Raw genomic sequence first — 16,047 nt, forward strand, 5'->3', positions numbered from 1 at the left:
ATCCAATTCACCACTTGCCCACATCCTCCAACACCAGATCCGTCGCCCGCTCACTCAACAAAAACGTGCTAACCGCCGGGAACGCACCCGGACATCTAGGAAATGCACTCGCATCTACTACCCGCAGCCCTTCAACCCCTCTGACTCTCAGCCTCGTGTCCAGCACAGCCATAGGATCAGAATCCGGGCCAACCTTGTTTGTGCTTGTGGGATGGTGACCAAAGACTTGGTCGTGAACCCATTCCCTATCAATCTGCATGTCACGGCAGTAGCCCGTCTCAAGGATATCAGCCGGCGGACAGGGTGGAGAAACAGGTGTCACAGGGCCGACCGGTGCTTCGGTGGAAGCAAATGCTCTACGGACGAAAGCAACAGTGTCGAGCATGGCGTTTAGATCTGTTTCTGCACCCTCGGCGAAGTAGTTCATATTCACTTCCGGTGTGTCTGCCGGGTCGGCTGATCGGATTTGGACATATCCGGCAGTGTTCTGGGGATGTATCTTAACGGTGGACCAAGAGAATGTTGTGGGAGGGTAGCGGCTGATGTTTTGAGACGTCGGTGGTGCGAAGCCTGGAAAGGAGCCACCCGTAAAGCCGAACATTAGCTCGTCTCTTTCGCCTTCGACCGCATGGGCTGTCTTGAGGAGGAACGCGTTTGAGTTTGTGCCGCCGCGAGTGTAGGGTCCTTGGCCATTGTACCAAAGTTCGATACACGGATCCCCGGGTGATCCGTTTGTGCATTTTGGTTCATTGGGGTCAGGTGTCTTTGCGAAGCTGGTTTGGGCGTTCCCGTAAATGGGTACCTCGTAGTTGTCCTGGAGGTTGCGGCCCACACCCGGTAAGTTAGAGATTACAGGGATGTTGTACTTCTCGAGAAGGGCTTTGGGCCCGATACCAGAGAGCTGTAGGATCTGCGGCGAGTTGAAGGCACCACCAGCTACGATGACTTCTTTTCGAGCGAAAGCTTGGCGCAGTGTACCGGTGGTGGAAGTGTTACGACGTGGGTCGGCCTTGTATACGGACTTGCCTTGCAAGTATTCAACCCCAATTGCTCGCGGCTTTGTGCCATTGCCACTGCATTCGTCGAATAGCACCTTTGTGGTCAAAGACTCAAGCTGGAGATGTAGCGGGTACTTCAGCGTTCCATTCGAATTCGTTAGGTTGCGCAATTCCAAGATACGGTCGCGTGGGCTGAAGCGCTTCCAGTTGGGCGTTACATGGAATGGTAGTGACGACAGACCCTCTGTCTGGTCGCGCATCGGATCAAGATAGTTCGCATCGCTGGTGAGGTAGTCCAGTACTTTTTCTGGATCTTTCCCAACCAATTTTAATCCAGCTTGGAAGACCTTGAAGCGGAGTGCTTCGGCCGCATGGGTAGCTCGATCAGCAATGTTCGTCTGTAGCCAGCCTGTAAAGCCGTGACCAGGAGTACCGGGTTCGAGATAGTTGTTATGCTCGATTTTTTCAAAGTACTTCCGCATCAATTCGCCACTGCTTGGATGTTAGTACCATCCTGGGAGACAATATTTGTTGGCGGCTTACCTCCAAATACCATCTTCAACGCCCTTGTCAAAGAAGTCCCAGTCGCTGTCGCTTGGCAGGAACGTCGCAGCCGCGTTGATGATCGCGCTCCCGCCCAAAGTGGCCTACGTTGCAGTATATACGATCAGTAACTATTTCGCATGCAGTTCGCAAGGGCAGGATGCCACTTACACCTCTAGGATAAAAAACGCCCAACCTCTCGGCGCCTACATGTCCATCAACACTAGGATCCTTTCCAACCCAATCTATCGCTGAAATTAGCAATGTATACAGGTCATCTATACCAATAATCCCACTTACACTCCCCATTCTTCAACCTCCAAACCAACAGATTATACCTCTTCAATCTCTCTTCGTCATCACTATGCTTGACGAAGAAATGCCACGCTACATTCGTGTTGGAGTAGTCATTCAGAGCGAGCACTTGGGTGCGGATATCAGACGAAGCGTCTGATCCAGCCTCGATCAACAGAACGGAGTGTCCAGCAAGAGCAAGGTTGGCGGCGATTGTACCGCCTCCTGGACCGCTACCGGTGACGATATAGTCGTATGTGTTTGAAGTGTTGGAGGAAGCCTGTGGCGGAATGCAAGAAGCATGGTGCAGAGGGGATGCTGACGCGAGAACTGGGAGTAAGAAGAGCGGGGTTGTAGGTAGTCTCATGATGGAGTGCGTGTAGACGTTAGCAGTTCGTTTCCAGGATGTCGCCGTATTCTTGTCAGTACTTGTATGCTCCCAGCTGCCTGGTCAGATCTGGCTTCCTTGTTTCGGTGTTGAGATGCAAGATCTAGCATTTCGATCAGCGAAAGTGACCCTGCATCTTTAACCGGCATGTCATGCTGTGAAGAGCCGTCTTGGAAACCGGTGTTGTGTATCAATCGGTGCGAATGGACCCAATCACAAACAGCACTCTACCTCTAACTTCCGGTGCCATGATCCCGGCTGTACTCCGGTGCGGGGAGATGATCGGATTGAGTACCTGCATACGCCATGTTACACAATAAGCCAATGACGACCAGCGTGGTTGATTAGTACACGCTCAGCTCCGAGCTGCCTATAGTAGAAAGAGTGTACGTATCTCGGCATTGAAGCTGATGGTGACCAAGCAGAGCGCGGTATGAATAAGCCTCTCACTACTGGACCCTTTGCTGAGCCCTGCAGATTTAAGGTTTTGATAGCAAGTCGGGTTGTTGTTTCCGGTATGGGTCTTCGGGAAATGCCTTGGTGCACAGGAAGTCACTATCGAATGATCAACGCTGCTCCACTAAAGTCACGGAGTGCGGCAACTGCGCGGAAGTCAAAATCTGGGCATATGCCGATGCGAGGGAATGCTGGAAATCGAGGCCCAGAACGTATCCCTCGACCAATGGCGTCGTATGATTCTTGTTCACATTGCATGTCGTACTCTATCGCCAGTACTATCTTCCTCATATCAGACGGAAAGATGCTGCCATGGGTGCTTCGTCAGAATCGTTATTAATGCGTCCAACCCCACTACTGGAAGCTCTTCAACAGCTCCGACAGTTGCGCATAGGTATCATCTGGGTTCTTGACCTTGTGTCCGATAGTCCGCTCGTCGCTGTAGATTTCCCAGTCGTTTCCACCCTCGTAAGCCTTGTCGCCAAAGAAGTGGATCTTGTCGTAGACGACACCAGTCAGGCCCTTCTCCGCCTCAATGTGTCGCAGGCAGTAGGTCTTGTCCCAGCCAGTAGGGAATACGTCGAACGAGATTTGACCACCGATGGAGTATGTGAGGCCAGAGTCGGGGAATGCTTCCTTGAGCTTGGCGACCATGGTTTCCCTGACTTTGTGCTCGAGATCGTACTTTTGGTATTCGTTTCGCTCTTCGGTGGAGGCGTTACGGCCGATGGGGGAGACGTTGATCATGCCGTTGCGGAACTCGATGAAGGTACCGCGCTTGATGGGGATGTCGAGATCGGCGATGTAGTGAAGAATCCTAGAATCAGTGTTAACGATGTCCCATAACCTGCTATATATACGTACCACTTGGTTAACTGCTTGTACTTGTCCTCGCCAATCCACGCGATGAAGCTCTGGCTAGCCAGGACCTCGCCCATGCGGATGGCAGTGAGTCCGTTCTCGGCGAAGCAGAAGTCGAACAGCGAGGTAACATCTACGGGGCCGCCGAGCTGTTCTTGTTGTTTGACGAGGTTGGAGCCGCCAACGAAACCGATGGCGCACTTGTGACGGACTTCGGAAAGGAGCTGCAGCATCTGCGGAGTAACGAGCTGCAACGGTGTTAGAGAGGCATCGCTGAGCATGCATCGATTGTACACACTTGACGGGGTTTTGTGAGTGTGTCGTCGACATCGAACAGGAGGACCGTGTTCTTGACCGGGCGCTGGTCGAGCGGGGGATAGACAGCTGCGGCGGCGGCCATGGTGCGAGTCTTCTCGTGAGTCTTAAGTTGACAGGTATGTGGACAGCAAAGCTCAATTGGGATGGTGGGAGATCGTCAGAATAGTCAGAGGTGTATATATGTCGGAGGGGTTCCTGCAGGGATGGCTGCTCCTCACCGCAGTTTCGCGGTTGGCACGCGTGGGGTTGGCCTAGTGCGTGCCTGGACCCTGATTCAGTTTGCGCCGCACACATGGTACCTGGTGAGTACGGCTACGGCTGGATGATGGCATGTGTCTACTGTCCATATGCTTGGATATTATTAGCGTATCATATTGTATCGCAAGATCATAGACGCCTAACACTGAGTATAGACGCGTGAGCTGAGCATAGACGCGTGAGCTGAGCATAGACGCGTAAAGATGAGCCACGACTTGGTTGACAAAAGCGGAATGGCTTCCGCGTCCTGCTTTCCATGTGCAAACTGTCAAGTCTGAATACGAAGAGAACACATAAAAACAGTGCAAATCCTCTAAACACGTATTCAACTTCGTCCCACGTTTCCAAAATATCTAAGAATAGCTTGTTCATTTGAGAATACTCCGTCAATGTCTAGGTTACGGTCGATGTGTTCATGTCACGCGCCAACTTCCTCGGCCAGCCCCCTCCATCGTCCCTTTCGCATCCCTGAAGGCAGCGCTAGTAACACACTTCGAAGAGAGTCTTCCTCATATTCAAGCCTCTCCAGTGTGACTGCCTGCAAGATATAATTCGCAATCGTGTTATTCGAGAGCGGCGGATCTCGCAAGATTGCTGCCATTTTCTCGACTGGGAGCTTCTGGTAGTGCCACATGTGATATGCGCGAAGGTGTGTCACAGTTGCGCGTATACGTGAGGGTGTTGTTGAAGTAGGCGATGGAATAGTAACTTGAAGATGTTCCTGTGCCCATGTCGTCGCCAGGTTGTACTCAGGTGTTCGTGATGACTCGTTGAGTAGGCCGATGTTTGATTGCGGAGCTGGTGTTGGCACGGCGGAATCGACAACATCGAGGGAATCATGCTTGAGACCTGATGGCTCAGCAACTTTCGCAGTATTAGAAGCTTGAGCGGTTGCTAGATGGGTAGGAAGTACTGACTGCGTTCCCAGATCGTTTTGGTTTATGGTAGGTGGTGGGCTAGTATGCTCTGATGCTGCTTCATTCCCGTCTTGGATAAGCTTCCCACTTTCGTCCAAAGACATGCGTCTAAGCGCATCCTCAAGCTCTGGGTCTGGGTATTCATCATCGCTATCGTTCTGCTCCCGGCGTGAAATACTATGGCCTTGCTTCTCCATCTGCAGGGCAACCTCATCTTTGGAAGATCCGGTAGACTGTGGGCCCACGTCCTCTTCCTGCGATGTCTTGGGCAGCTCAGGGTATCCAGGGTCGGTGTTTTGGAGCCAGGAAAGGCTCACACGGCCAATTCGCTTTTGTGAAGAAACCCCACTTTCTTCAACACTGTTCGAATCGAGCTTTACCGCAGCCTCAGCCGCAGAGGTCTTGTTCGAGTGATCCACAGGCGCAGCTTTTCTTGTTTCGTTTGGTGCGTCCTCGAGCTCATGACTGTCGGTAAATTCCTCCGTCGCGGTCTCATAGCCCTCCGCGTCTTCCTCATCTTCTTGTTGCTCTTCTGTCACGTCAATTGACGGCTTCGCAACTACGTCCGCTGCATCGTCGGACTTGGTAGCTGCCTTTACCCTTTTGCGGGGCACCTTTGGCCTGGGAGTAGGCTTGTTGTCGAAGTCGCAAAGGGCCACTGGAGGAGGGGCTGGCTTCATCCGTGTCCTCTTCCATTCAAGCATGTGATAAAGACGAAAGCCAGCATATGCATCGGCAGCCGCGTAGTGTATCTGTTGCAAATCTAAGGACAGACTCCAGTCACTTTCTCGGACGCTGGAGGTTGTATCCGGATCGTCGACTAGTCGCTCTCCTTTGTACAAAGGTAGTTGGAGGTGCTGTAGCACCTGAGAAGCGAGTTTCACAAGTCTGTTTGACACTTTGCTAGGCTCCACCTCGTACCATTCGACTAGATTGTGCAAGCGACTTAGCTCGAAGACACCTTGAGATTGAATGTTGAGGTACTTTTCCAGGCGCTTGAAGTCTCCTTTAATAGCCACACCTACCTTGTAAATATTGGGTGATTCTAGAACAGCCCTCAGACTGGGTGGCATCAGCTGCTCGACTGTCTTCCCAGAGAACAGCGACACATGAAAGAGTGCGATGCGATCTTCGCACGCGAGCTGGATCAAAGACGCATTTTGCTTGATGGAATATGGGTTTCCACGAGGCTTCCACTCAATATCGAAGCCCACCACTTTTTCTTGTAAGAAGTATTTGGCCACCCTTTCAGCAACGTCGAAAGACTTGCAATAATGAGTCGAGATCGCTTCGCCGTCGGGCCCTTGGTATAGCTTCGCGCTCCAATAACTATCACGAGTTTGGGGAGTGGCAAGCATTGCAGCACGCAGCTTTTCCTCTGGGATCTGATAGGTAAGAGAGACGTGTTCATCTACGTCTTCGTCGTCCTTGGCTTCCAACTCTCCTTCGGACGAGAGGTCGCTAGAGTCTGCATTCTCCGAGACATGTCCCGTACTAGCTTCTCCATCCTGTCCGACAGCATCGCCTGCTTCGTTATGGGTGTGCGGAGAGGGGTCATCGGTATGGGCTGCCGCAGCCACTTCGTCTTGAGGTGAGGACTCGGTCTCTGTGGCTTCTGGGATATCCGGCTTGGGCGCCTCCGCTGTCGCTGTTGTCGCAAAGCGTAGTCCGTGAGCTGGATTCCATAGTCCCACCCGCTGAAATCGGTCAGCACCCAGTATTGGAGCCGTCTCGGCCACTCGTACGTGTAACGCAGCCGAGGCCTGACGTATTTGGCGATAGTCCCGAGCCATGGAGGCTGAGTCTATAAAAGTAGGCTGGGTAGCAGGAGGTTGTAGCGCAGGGACGGGAGTCTTGTGGATTCGTCTAGGAAAGTTGTCGCTTCGAGGAACGGGCCGTCCCCGCTTCCATCGGCAGGTCGAGGAGGGTGAGGTGGTAGGCGTCGAGCGTAATGGGGTCGTGTGCATCGCTCTGAGTATATGAGAATACTGTGTATGGCGCTCTACGGAGAAGAAGGCGTGGGTAGGCGGCTCATGGCAAACAAGCCGTGGGGCATCTGACGCGCTCAGCAGAGAGGCGCGTCGACTGAAGAGCATAACACTCCATGGTAGTGCACCCAATAGGCACCGGCAGGAGGAGATGGTCGCCACGGGTGCGAGTCGATTGTGTGGACGAGGACGTCTGCTGCCTGTTGTGGCGCGAGCAGTGGTTGGCTAGCGCTGCCTGTGGCAGATGCGGTGGTCTTGAACGCCAAGATATCAAGCCCACCACCTGGGCAATCACCACCTTGATTGTACCGACACCTCAAACGCGACAGTTGCATTCAACGACCGAAACTCAGCTCACAACAAACCACGTCACCATGTCGCTCGAGAACCTTCTTCCGCTAGGTGCGTCTCTGTCCGACCAGGTGTCGGCTCATGACTAAATTACTACAGAACTCATCGACAAGTGCGTGGGTTCGCAGATCTGGGTCATCATGAACGGCGGGAAGGAATTCACTGGAAAGCTGGTGGGTTTCGACGACTACGTCAGTAAGTACATCTGGGAAGTCGGGAGATGGAACTATTCTAACAGACACAGACATGGTACTGGAGAATGTGACGGAAATGTGCGTGCTTCCAAGGTTCTTTGCAGGTTTGGCATGGACACGTCCGGCTGACGCGATGGCAGTGACCCAGCCGAGGGGAACGTCGAGCTGCCCAAAATCCTACTGAACGGCAATAACATCTGCATGGTATGAAACAGGCTGTTTCGTTTTGCGCCATTACTGACAGCTTCAGATGGTGCCGGGAGGCGATGGGCAGACTGTACTGGAGGACGAGTAGGGCCGATGCGAAGCAGCATCGTATGATTTCAAACCACATTGCGACAACGACGACACGGCCACGACTGCGGTTGGTGCGCCTAGCCCGGCATGGTCTGTTACCGAGAAACACGGCGACGTCAGTTAAAGGGTGACGAGCCGTGGGTCGCGATGGTCACGCTGGGAGAGATTCGGGGCGGTTCTGATGACACGCACAGGGTCTAGAATGCCATGACCTTGGACCTTGAGATGAGACATAGCGCAATGGAATATCATGGATGTGCATGTGTCCGCCTGTCACGTCACGTGCGTGCTGTGGCCAAGAAACCTTGGAAGCAACGTTCCGCTCCGCTGGCGATGACGCTCGGGCGGAGGCGGATGCCCAGGGGCCCTGTCCGCCCCTGGCAGCACAGCGATCGGCCACCAGCTGGAGCCATGACGGCTACAGCAACCTACTGACAAAACTTGGAACTGATCAGAGTCGGGAGACGATGGGCTGCAGGGCGTCGCCGCGTGCTGAGCGACTGGATCCAGAATTTTCCATCGCCGATGCAGCCCGTCCCGGGCTTTGAAGGGTCTGCTGTTCGTTCGTACACGACGCCGCCAGCTGCGTCGCATCGCAGATCGAGTGTCTGGTAGTCGCTTAGCTGACGTCGCGAGGCCGTCTGCTCGGCTATACAGCGGTGTTTGCAATGGCAATAGCCATGCCATCATGGCTTCAACATGACGCAAGGCACCTGCTGCGCTGCACTGTGGCAAGTCTCTGGCAGCCTGGCGCACGGCACGAGCTGCGATGGGCATCTGGGAGTTTCCATGGTTGTTACGAGATTGCAATTACGGTCAGCGTGTATTGGCAGCGCACATGGCAGCCCAGGACGTCGCCGGCTCATGCGAACCGGCCCTACTGTAGGTACCGGCGTTTCGTCGATCGTGCCTCTGCGTGAGATGTTCTGTAGACTTGACAGCATCACCCGCTGCCCGCACGCCTTGCAGCCTATCAGCCCACGTCATCGTCAGGACAAGATTCCGCATCAGTGAGCTCCCCGTCCGGAAGACGTGGCTGGAGCGTTCGCTCGCACCGTGGCCCCCCTGGCCGCCCTCTGCCTGTCTGTTCCGCCGATCGCCTGCTCTGATCTCGAGAGCCCTGGCCTAGGTGTTGCTGCACAGTCACACGTCCTTATTTTCTGGCTCCCAGACTCTTGTTTTCGCAAATCCCATCGTCCCATCATCAGCGTCATCCCTCGTCCACGCCGTCCGCTTCTGCTCCGCCCCTGCGCCAATTGCAACGCCCGCGATGATTGCGCCGAATCCTGCCTACTGCTAGCCCTGTCCCTCTGCCCTGGGCCTGCTCCTGCACCGCTCTCGCCCGGAACTGCCTGCTCTCACCGCAAACCCAGGCCTCGTGCGACTCTGCGCAGCGCGCACCACCGCTTGGGACGCGCCAAATGAGCTCCGGCCGCTTGCTGACTCTCGACGGCCGTTGTCCTGGCCGCGTATCTACTAGGCTGCGTCCGCTGTCTTCACCACTACAGTAGCCGAGACGCTCCCTCCCTGCCCCTACCACAGCATAATCACAGAATTCTGCTGATCGGTCCGGGACCCACCTACCCCAAACCCAACGTTAGGCGCCACCACTTATGGATGCACCTTAGTCGTTGACTGCTCCTTCTCTTGCTCTTCTCTGCGCATCTGCGCCCTGCAACACTTTGACCCCTACGCGGATTTTCGTTACGAGTCGATCCGCCACACTCGTCGTGCCGCACCAATCACATAGCCACCCCACGACCCAGGCATTTCCTATTTGATCCCTGTACACTAGTTCCGCCATACTCGAGCCCGCTCGATCACGCTCGATTCCCACCCCGTTGCCACTAGTGCTCTAATAATCTACGACACACCAAGTCCTCTCTGGCCCGCGCTGTTCGAGAGTTGGTCGCTACACCACACCGCCCAGTCCACGCGCTCACGCCCTCCTACATGAGCGACTTGAGAGAACGTCTCGCGCGATTGGGACTGTCCCAGTACCACGAAGTGTTCACAGCCGAAGGCTTCGACACTTGGGAGACTGTGCTCGACATTACAGAATCAGACTTGTGCGCAATGGCTCCACCCCTACCTACCCACGCCGCCCCTGCTTACTGTTCCGTAGAAGTTCCCTCAACGTCAAGCTTGGCCATCGTCGGGTACGTCACTATCCTGCGACGTTACCACCAGCAACAACTGACCTCCTCGTAGAAACTTCAACGGGCCATCGCCGAATCGCGCGGACAGTCTTCGGATAGGCCTCTGCCCATCAATCTTGCACGAGCTGGGAGCACTGCCGGCTCGTATCGCAGTGACGACTCGGGGCCAGAGAGCAAAAGCAAGCAGCCAGAGCCCACCAATACTGCACCGAATGGAACAGGGGCCAAACGGAAGTACCGTCGACATCCCAAGGTAGCCCACTCTGCAGATCCCGTCTGTCGTGCAACATCGCTAACCCAACGTAGCCTGATGAACATGCACCAGAACGTCCACCCTCTGCTTACGTCATATTCTCCAATCGTAAGTCTGGTCTCTGGCCCAACGCGATCACGACTAATTCGCAGCAGAGGTACGAGAATCACTCAAGGGACAAGATCTTACCTTCACCGAGATTGCCAAGGTAGTCGGTGAGAAATGGCAAGTCTTGCCTGCCGAGGAACGCGAAGGTTGTGAACGACAGGCCAACGGTGCCAAAGAGAAGTACTATGCAGAGCTGGCTGAGTACAAAAAGACGCCCCATTTCGAGGCGTACCAGAAGTATCTCGAAGATTTCAAGTCGAAGCACTCAGTGCCCACTAAAGGTCTGTCCACAGCTTCTGTTGTCATGTGCCGCAATGTATTGACATGTGCAGAAGGCAAACGCTCAAAGCTCGAAACCGAAACCAGCACTTCAACACGAGGAGGTAGCAATGAACAGGCCGACCCACCGGCAAACAGGAGATTGAGTTCTATTCAGTCCGATGCCCAAGCAGCATTACAACAAAAAACGGATCCCACTCAACCAATCCCCCCTTCACGGCTACCACCTGGCCCAATCTACGCTTCGAACTCGACATCGCCGGCCAATATTCCCCTTTCTGGCTTCAACTCCCCCCGTTCGGGCGAACAATTCTCCCCCACATCTGCATCTCCACGGACCACGGTCTTGCAAAGAGATGGCGGTGTCTATGACCCATCCGTACCCAATTCCATTCGAGACACGAGGATCCCCTTCGATGCCAATCCGTACCATCAGCCTTCTGCGTACAACCTGGACCTCCACCAAAAGATTGCATCGACTCCACCACCTCCATATCCCCACCCAAATCACTTTCAGGGGCCAAACGACATGCTTTCTCGTCGGACTCCGCGCGACTCCTCGCGTCTCCCCCCGCTCAGTCACGAGGATACGACATTGTCGTCCGAGAGTGGTCACAGCAATCAAGGATCTCAAGGGTACACCTTGTCGGCTTATCCTGGGCAGACATTACCTGCAGACCCGAGTAAGACGATGCGCATGCTTCCCCAGCCAGTGCCCAGTATAGCACCCCTAGCCTCGCCACTGGATCGGCCGATACCGCCCATGCCATCACACCTCTCGCATAATCCCCATGACTATCGCAATCAGGGGTCACTTGCGGTCCTCGTAAGAGCAGGAGAACTGGCATCAAGAGCAGCGGACGACGACATGGTCGAGACCGAAAGCTCACCTTGATTCTTTTTTTGAACGCTATACCAATGTTACAGTACATGATTCGGCATGAGCAGTCCGCATGGCCCGTTCCAGTGGGTAGTGCATACCGCATGCGACCACAAGCTGTTTCGCTGCGAGACGTCAGCAACGACATGACTGCTACGCGTGTACCGCGCATCAGCCAAGCGAGCATGCGCGGGGACGCTTTACGTTTTCATATGTTATTTGCTATTTCGAGATGATACCCCAACGCAACCAGTCCACTTATTGGCCTATCGAATACCAAGCGATTATACGGAGGATGGATCCCTACCTCAAGGATTGAAGTGTTGGAGATGAACTACCGGTCCTTCTAAGTCCGCAACGCATGCGCCGTTCGGATTACGCTACGTGCATACAGAAAGCCTGTTCTGGTATGCTAGAGTTCAGGAAGGCTCAGCCTCCACGGTTAATGCCGTAAGGAACACGAATCTCTGCATGTGCAGCGTGTGTGCAAGGGCAACGAAGGCGTGTAGGATGTACATAGGAAATCTAGATCTATTCGCTTGAATGACACTGCCTAATCCATCTCGAACACCTGGGCATGTGCAGCTGGTCTGAACGGCAGTCTGGATTATTCCATCAACTGCATGATGTGGTGTGATTGGCAGTCAGTCCTGTCTGGGATCAAGAAGCGCACAGTCGTGCAAGGCGGTAACAATGTTCGCATACGGCGGATTCAATAGCGCCCAATGGAAAGCATGCACCCGACAGCAGCTAACTCGCCACTGCAGCCTGCAACCAGAGCTAGGAGTACAGTACATGTGCGCAAGTGGATCTTTTTCGGTCAATTGTCCCGAGCGACATCGAGATCATGCGCTTGGCATGGCGTGTTGAGTGGATTTTGGGGGTTTTACCCATGTCTGCCAACATCGAGGATTTGGCATGCTAATCTGACACCACATGGCCAGGGTCTGAGCAAACCCACCGAAATCACGTGGCAGATGCTACGATGTCCCGCGACAATGTAAATCGTCGGTATTTTATGCCGTCGCGCTTGCAGATCGACGGCAAGCCAAAGCGATGGAGTAAGCCCACCCACCCACATCACAAGCCTCCTGACATGGCAGGCAGCAGGACCCCAAATCTGCAATAAAACCAAGTCCTACAAACGCATTTGTCGATGTCCGTCCGCAAGGCGCTCGCTCGGATACAGGGTCGATCACCAGGACCCTAGTCTGTCCATCTGCCGCGTACAGCGCTCTGCATGGCCCCCGCGGCATTAGCCCTTCCTCGGAGTAAGACAAAGCATCTTGCGATATTTCACAATGAGAAAACAGCTGATTATGTGTTGCGTGATTCTCGCATCCGCATGCATCCTGACATGGTAAAATTAGCATGTCGGCACGTCGTTTCGAAAGGGCAAAGATAAACCGCAAGGGTGTACTAGACATCTGTGCATTATGCAGGTGCTGTGGAGTAAACAAGTTGCAGCTCGTCTGACCAGTCAAAGTTAGTCGAGCCAGATATTTGGAACGAGGGATCATGCCATTGCCGCGAAAGAGGGTCCTGCAGACACAGACGTTGGCTGTGGGCTCCGTGGAGTAGTTGTTCTGATCATTATGACGTCCGCGGAGCGTGAACTAGGACAGGTCGGCCGCCGAGTCTGTCTGGATCGGCATGCTGGACTGGAAATCGGCCCGCGTCTACACACTCTTTTCATTTTGCTCTCATGTTGATTACATGGTTACATCAACTGGCGTGCGGATACTTTTTTGCTTCACATTTTGATTGTGTATGCTTGGGCGGCTGTCCCGAACTCTTGCATCGCTACAGGCTTACAGGTTTTGGATCTAATCCCACCCAAAGGCATCAAAGGTATGATGGGGAAGACTCGCTTCGGTACCTGGGTTCACACACCACTCTAATGTGTCGGGTTCGCAGGAGTTGACCTTCTCGGCGCTGTACCCGACGTACCTAGACCCTCTACAAGCGCTTGTAATACTCGACGAGTACAAAAAAGACTTTCAGAGCACCTGGTAGCAGTATTCTCGTGCCACTAGCGTAGACAGAAAGAAGGACCCGTCGTACTTCTTGATTTGCTGAGCACTGGACCCGTAACTTGCGTGTCAGTGGCATGTATTTCGTAAAACGCGAGGCCCAATCATCATCCTCGTTTCGAGTTACGTGCAACACAGATTTCGCATTTCTTTCCGCTAATATGTAGTTCATGGCAAACGCTTCTAGTGTTGCTGCTTCAGCTAGCCCATCGTGGTGTCACATAGGCAGGAACGAGCCAATCAGGGCCATACCGACCCTTGTCGATCTCCCGTTCCAGTGCAACGACTCCATCTCTATCATCACGTCCACCATCAGACCTCTGCTTGGCATTCATCGACTTGCCTCTATACTGCACTAAAACCTCTGTGCACACACTTCTAGGCAGTTCTAGACCGTCGCTGTACATCCCGAGGTCTGAATTTGGCGTGTCAGACCAGTCACACGGATCACATCCGCCACCAATCTTCCTTGCAAGAAGCCTGTGGCTTCCCGAAATCTGTACGTAAAAAGGCGCCGTGACTGGGGTGTAACAATGCTAACTACTGTGTTGGTAGCCGGGTCACCTACTCGCTGTCCTACACTGGTTCTTGCATTGCAGCGGTCTAGACCTTCGACGCACCTGCTCTGTCAGCCACCAAGCAGCTATAGCGATCCCGCTTCGATTACCTGTTGTAGCTCATTACATATTTCCAAGCCTTCCGCTCCGCTACTTGAATCGCCACCATGACTGAGCCCGTCGAAGTCAGAGATTCCGCTCAGTCCAAGCCAATGCAATCCCAGAACGATCTTGGCCAGGAAGTTGGTACACATCCGACGCCTGGTAACACTACTATCTCTCCTACATCAGGACCAGCTCGCAAATATCTGACCTTGAAACCCTTGAAGAAACTCGATCTACCTCATCATCCGTCGTATGATAATGCTAGTTCTGATCATCATGTCACTCTAGCCCAGTTCCTCGACGATATTCTCAACGAGGTACAAGGAATCAACTTTGACGAAAGGTTTGAGAAGCGTGGAACCTGGAGCCCCGACAATGGACATGTGATGATGCCGCCACTGAATGCTACAGGGAGCAGCGATATGGTTCCAGTCCCAGTCTCGGTCGAGAAGCGTATCAAAGACTTGAACCAAGCCAGTTGGATGGCTAGAACCTCTACCCACAGCAACGATCATGTCAAATTCTCCGAGTTGGGCGATCTTTTGGCGAAAGATCACAGCCGCAATGAAGCTGCATATACCCCGAGTGTTTTCGATGCTGTTGAGCTATTGAGGTGGGATCCTGAAGAAGCGTTGAGAGCCGTGCATCAACACAAGGAGATTCACAGCGTGGAAATGTTCAGTGAGCGCCCTCTTGTGCAAGTTACATGACAGTGTGCACCGTTGCTGACACATTTTAGTATCCCAAATGTTCCATATGATGCCCAAGGTAGCCGGGCTGAGTCTACTACAAGATCGTGTGTTTCATGCATTAATAGTTACGATGAACACTCACGAAGCAGAGAGTCCCTCTAACCTCGCTTCGTCTTTTACTGTTCAGCTTCCAATTGATTATGCATCATTCGGCGATGTCAAGATCATGCAAGAGAGGAGTCGGATGGAAACGAAAGGATCTTCGCAACTCTACCGGTTTCCTTCGGACACAGGGTCAGGCGCAACACCTGACGCGAACCAGAAGCAGCGACAGGGGAAGAAGCTGACAGAAGGAACCTACGTCTCGTTGGAGAGGCTGATTGGCGCATCGAAGACACGTGTCGATGGGGATGTTGCGCAGCAAGCAGAGTCGCCCGATAACGACCATCATCGTTGGGATATGGTAAGTTTCATATTCCGCATTCAAGTTTAATGTTGTTGACATGGCGCAGATGACGTTGAGTACGGCGGGGGGCATGACGAAAAAGGCACCGAAGGGCATCCAGCAGAAGGAAACATTGGAGGCGATCGCAATGGACGTGGAGTACGTTCTGTCGTATATCGCGGATCAAAGACGGAAGAGCAGGACTTGACTGGTGATGACGACTGTGAAGGAACCATGTCACATGAGGCAAGGCGAAGCCCGGGCGGGGACGAACCGCGGCGTGCAGATCATCGCGTGGCTGTGACACCATTCCACTTTCTGCACACTTGGACTTCAGCTTTCAGCCTTACGCTGGGGAGACGAGGCCCAGCTTGATGTATCTCAGTATCATCTTTCTGTACTTAATACCTTCATCAATGTCATACGATACACCGTAATTGCCTCCGTGATCGCATTCCAGCGCGTGCCGTCCATGTGCATGTCACACTCGTGGAGAGCCTATTAATACACACAGGCACTTCAGCTGGCATATCGAGCCCACACTCCCGACGAACACGATCCGCTATCTCACGCGACACATATATTCGTCGGTAACGCGACAAGACAACGCGCGCGATGCAGAACTACGGGCAAGCACCAGGATACCAGCGGCCAGGCAGCACGACGGGCTTCA

General features: G+C 53.6%; 6 protein-coding genes across 6 annotated transcripts; 3 read left to right on the top strand and 3 right to left on the bottom strand.

The window, feature by feature from the left end:
• Nucleotides 1-7: 7 nt before the first annotated feature.
• Nucleotides 8-2,202, bottom strand: J4E83_007847 (uncharacterized protein; the record flags this gene model as incomplete). Its single annotated transcript, XM_049334745.1, has 4 exons — nucleotides 8-1,490; nucleotides 1,542-1,645; nucleotides 1,713-1,786; nucleotides 1,842-2,202. 4 exons carry the CDS (start codon nucleotides 2,200-2,202, stop codon nucleotides 8-10), a joined length of 2,022 nt encoding a protein of 673 aa, XP_049186234.1.
• An 831-nt stretch (nucleotides 2,203-3,033) lies between these two features.
• PMM1 (Phosphomannomutase 1) lies at nucleotides 3,034-3,940 on the bottom strand (the record flags this gene model as incomplete). Its single annotated transcript, XM_049334746.1, has 3 exons — nucleotides 3,034-3,496; nucleotides 3,544-3,788; nucleotides 3,839-3,940. The coding sequence occupies 3 exons, from the start codon at nucleotides 3,938-3,940 to the stop codon at nucleotides 3,034-3,036; spliced, it is 810 nt and encodes a 269-aa protein (XP_049186235.1).
• Nucleotides 3,941-4,534: 594 nt separating this feature from the next.
• J4E83_007849 (uncharacterized protein) lies at nucleotides 4,535-6,826 on the bottom strand (the record flags this gene model as incomplete). Its single annotated transcript, XM_049334747.1, has 1 exon — nucleotides 4,535-6,826. The coding sequence occupies one exon, from the start codon at nucleotides 6,824-6,826 to the stop codon at nucleotides 4,535-4,537; it is 2,292 nt and encodes a 763-aa protein (XP_049186236.1).
• A 569-nt stretch (nucleotides 6,827-7,395) lies between these two features.
• On the top strand, nucleotides 7,396-7,861 carry LSM5 (RNA-binding protein lsm5; the record flags this gene model as incomplete). The annotated part of the gene is made up of 5 exons (XM_049334748.1): nucleotides 7,396-7,423; nucleotides 7,472-7,567; nucleotides 7,617-7,644; nucleotides 7,707-7,770; nucleotides 7,817-7,861. 5 exons carry the CDS (start codon nucleotides 7,396-7,398, stop codon nucleotides 7,859-7,861), a joined length of 261 nt encoding a protein of 86 aa, XP_049186237.1.
• A 1,955-nt stretch (nucleotides 7,862-9,816) lies between these two features.
• On the top strand, nucleotides 9,817-11,557 carry J4E83_007851 (uncharacterized protein; the record flags this gene model as incomplete). The annotated part of the gene is made up of 6 exons (XM_049334749.1): nucleotides 9,817-9,932; nucleotides 9,989-10,022; nucleotides 10,075-10,275; nucleotides 10,329-10,383; nucleotides 10,431-10,664; nucleotides 10,716-11,557. The coding sequence occupies 6 exons, from the start codon at nucleotides 9,817-9,819 to the stop codon at nucleotides 11,555-11,557; spliced, it is 1,482 nt and encodes a 493-aa protein (XP_049186238.1).
• A 2,742-nt stretch (nucleotides 11,558-14,299) lies between these two features.
• J4E83_007852 (uncharacterized protein) lies at nucleotides 14,300-15,582 on the top strand (the record flags this gene model as incomplete). The annotated part of the gene is made up of 3 exons (XM_049334750.1): nucleotides 14,300-14,850; nucleotides 15,167-15,392; nucleotides 15,442-15,582. The coding sequence occupies 3 exons, from the start codon at nucleotides 14,300-14,302 to the stop codon at nucleotides 15,580-15,582; spliced, it is 918 nt and encodes a 305-aa protein (XP_049186239.1).
• Between the last annotated feature and the right edge of the window lie 465 nt (nucleotides 15,583-16,047).

Source organism: Alternaria metachromatica (assembly GCF_023757995.1).
Source record: "Alternaria metachromatica strain BMP 0045 chromosome Unknown scaffold_20, whole genome shotgun sequence".
Classification (NCBI taxonomy): domain Eukaryota; kingdom Fungi; phylum Ascomycota; class Dothideomycetes; order Pleosporales; family Pleosporaceae; genus Alternaria; species Alternaria metachromatica.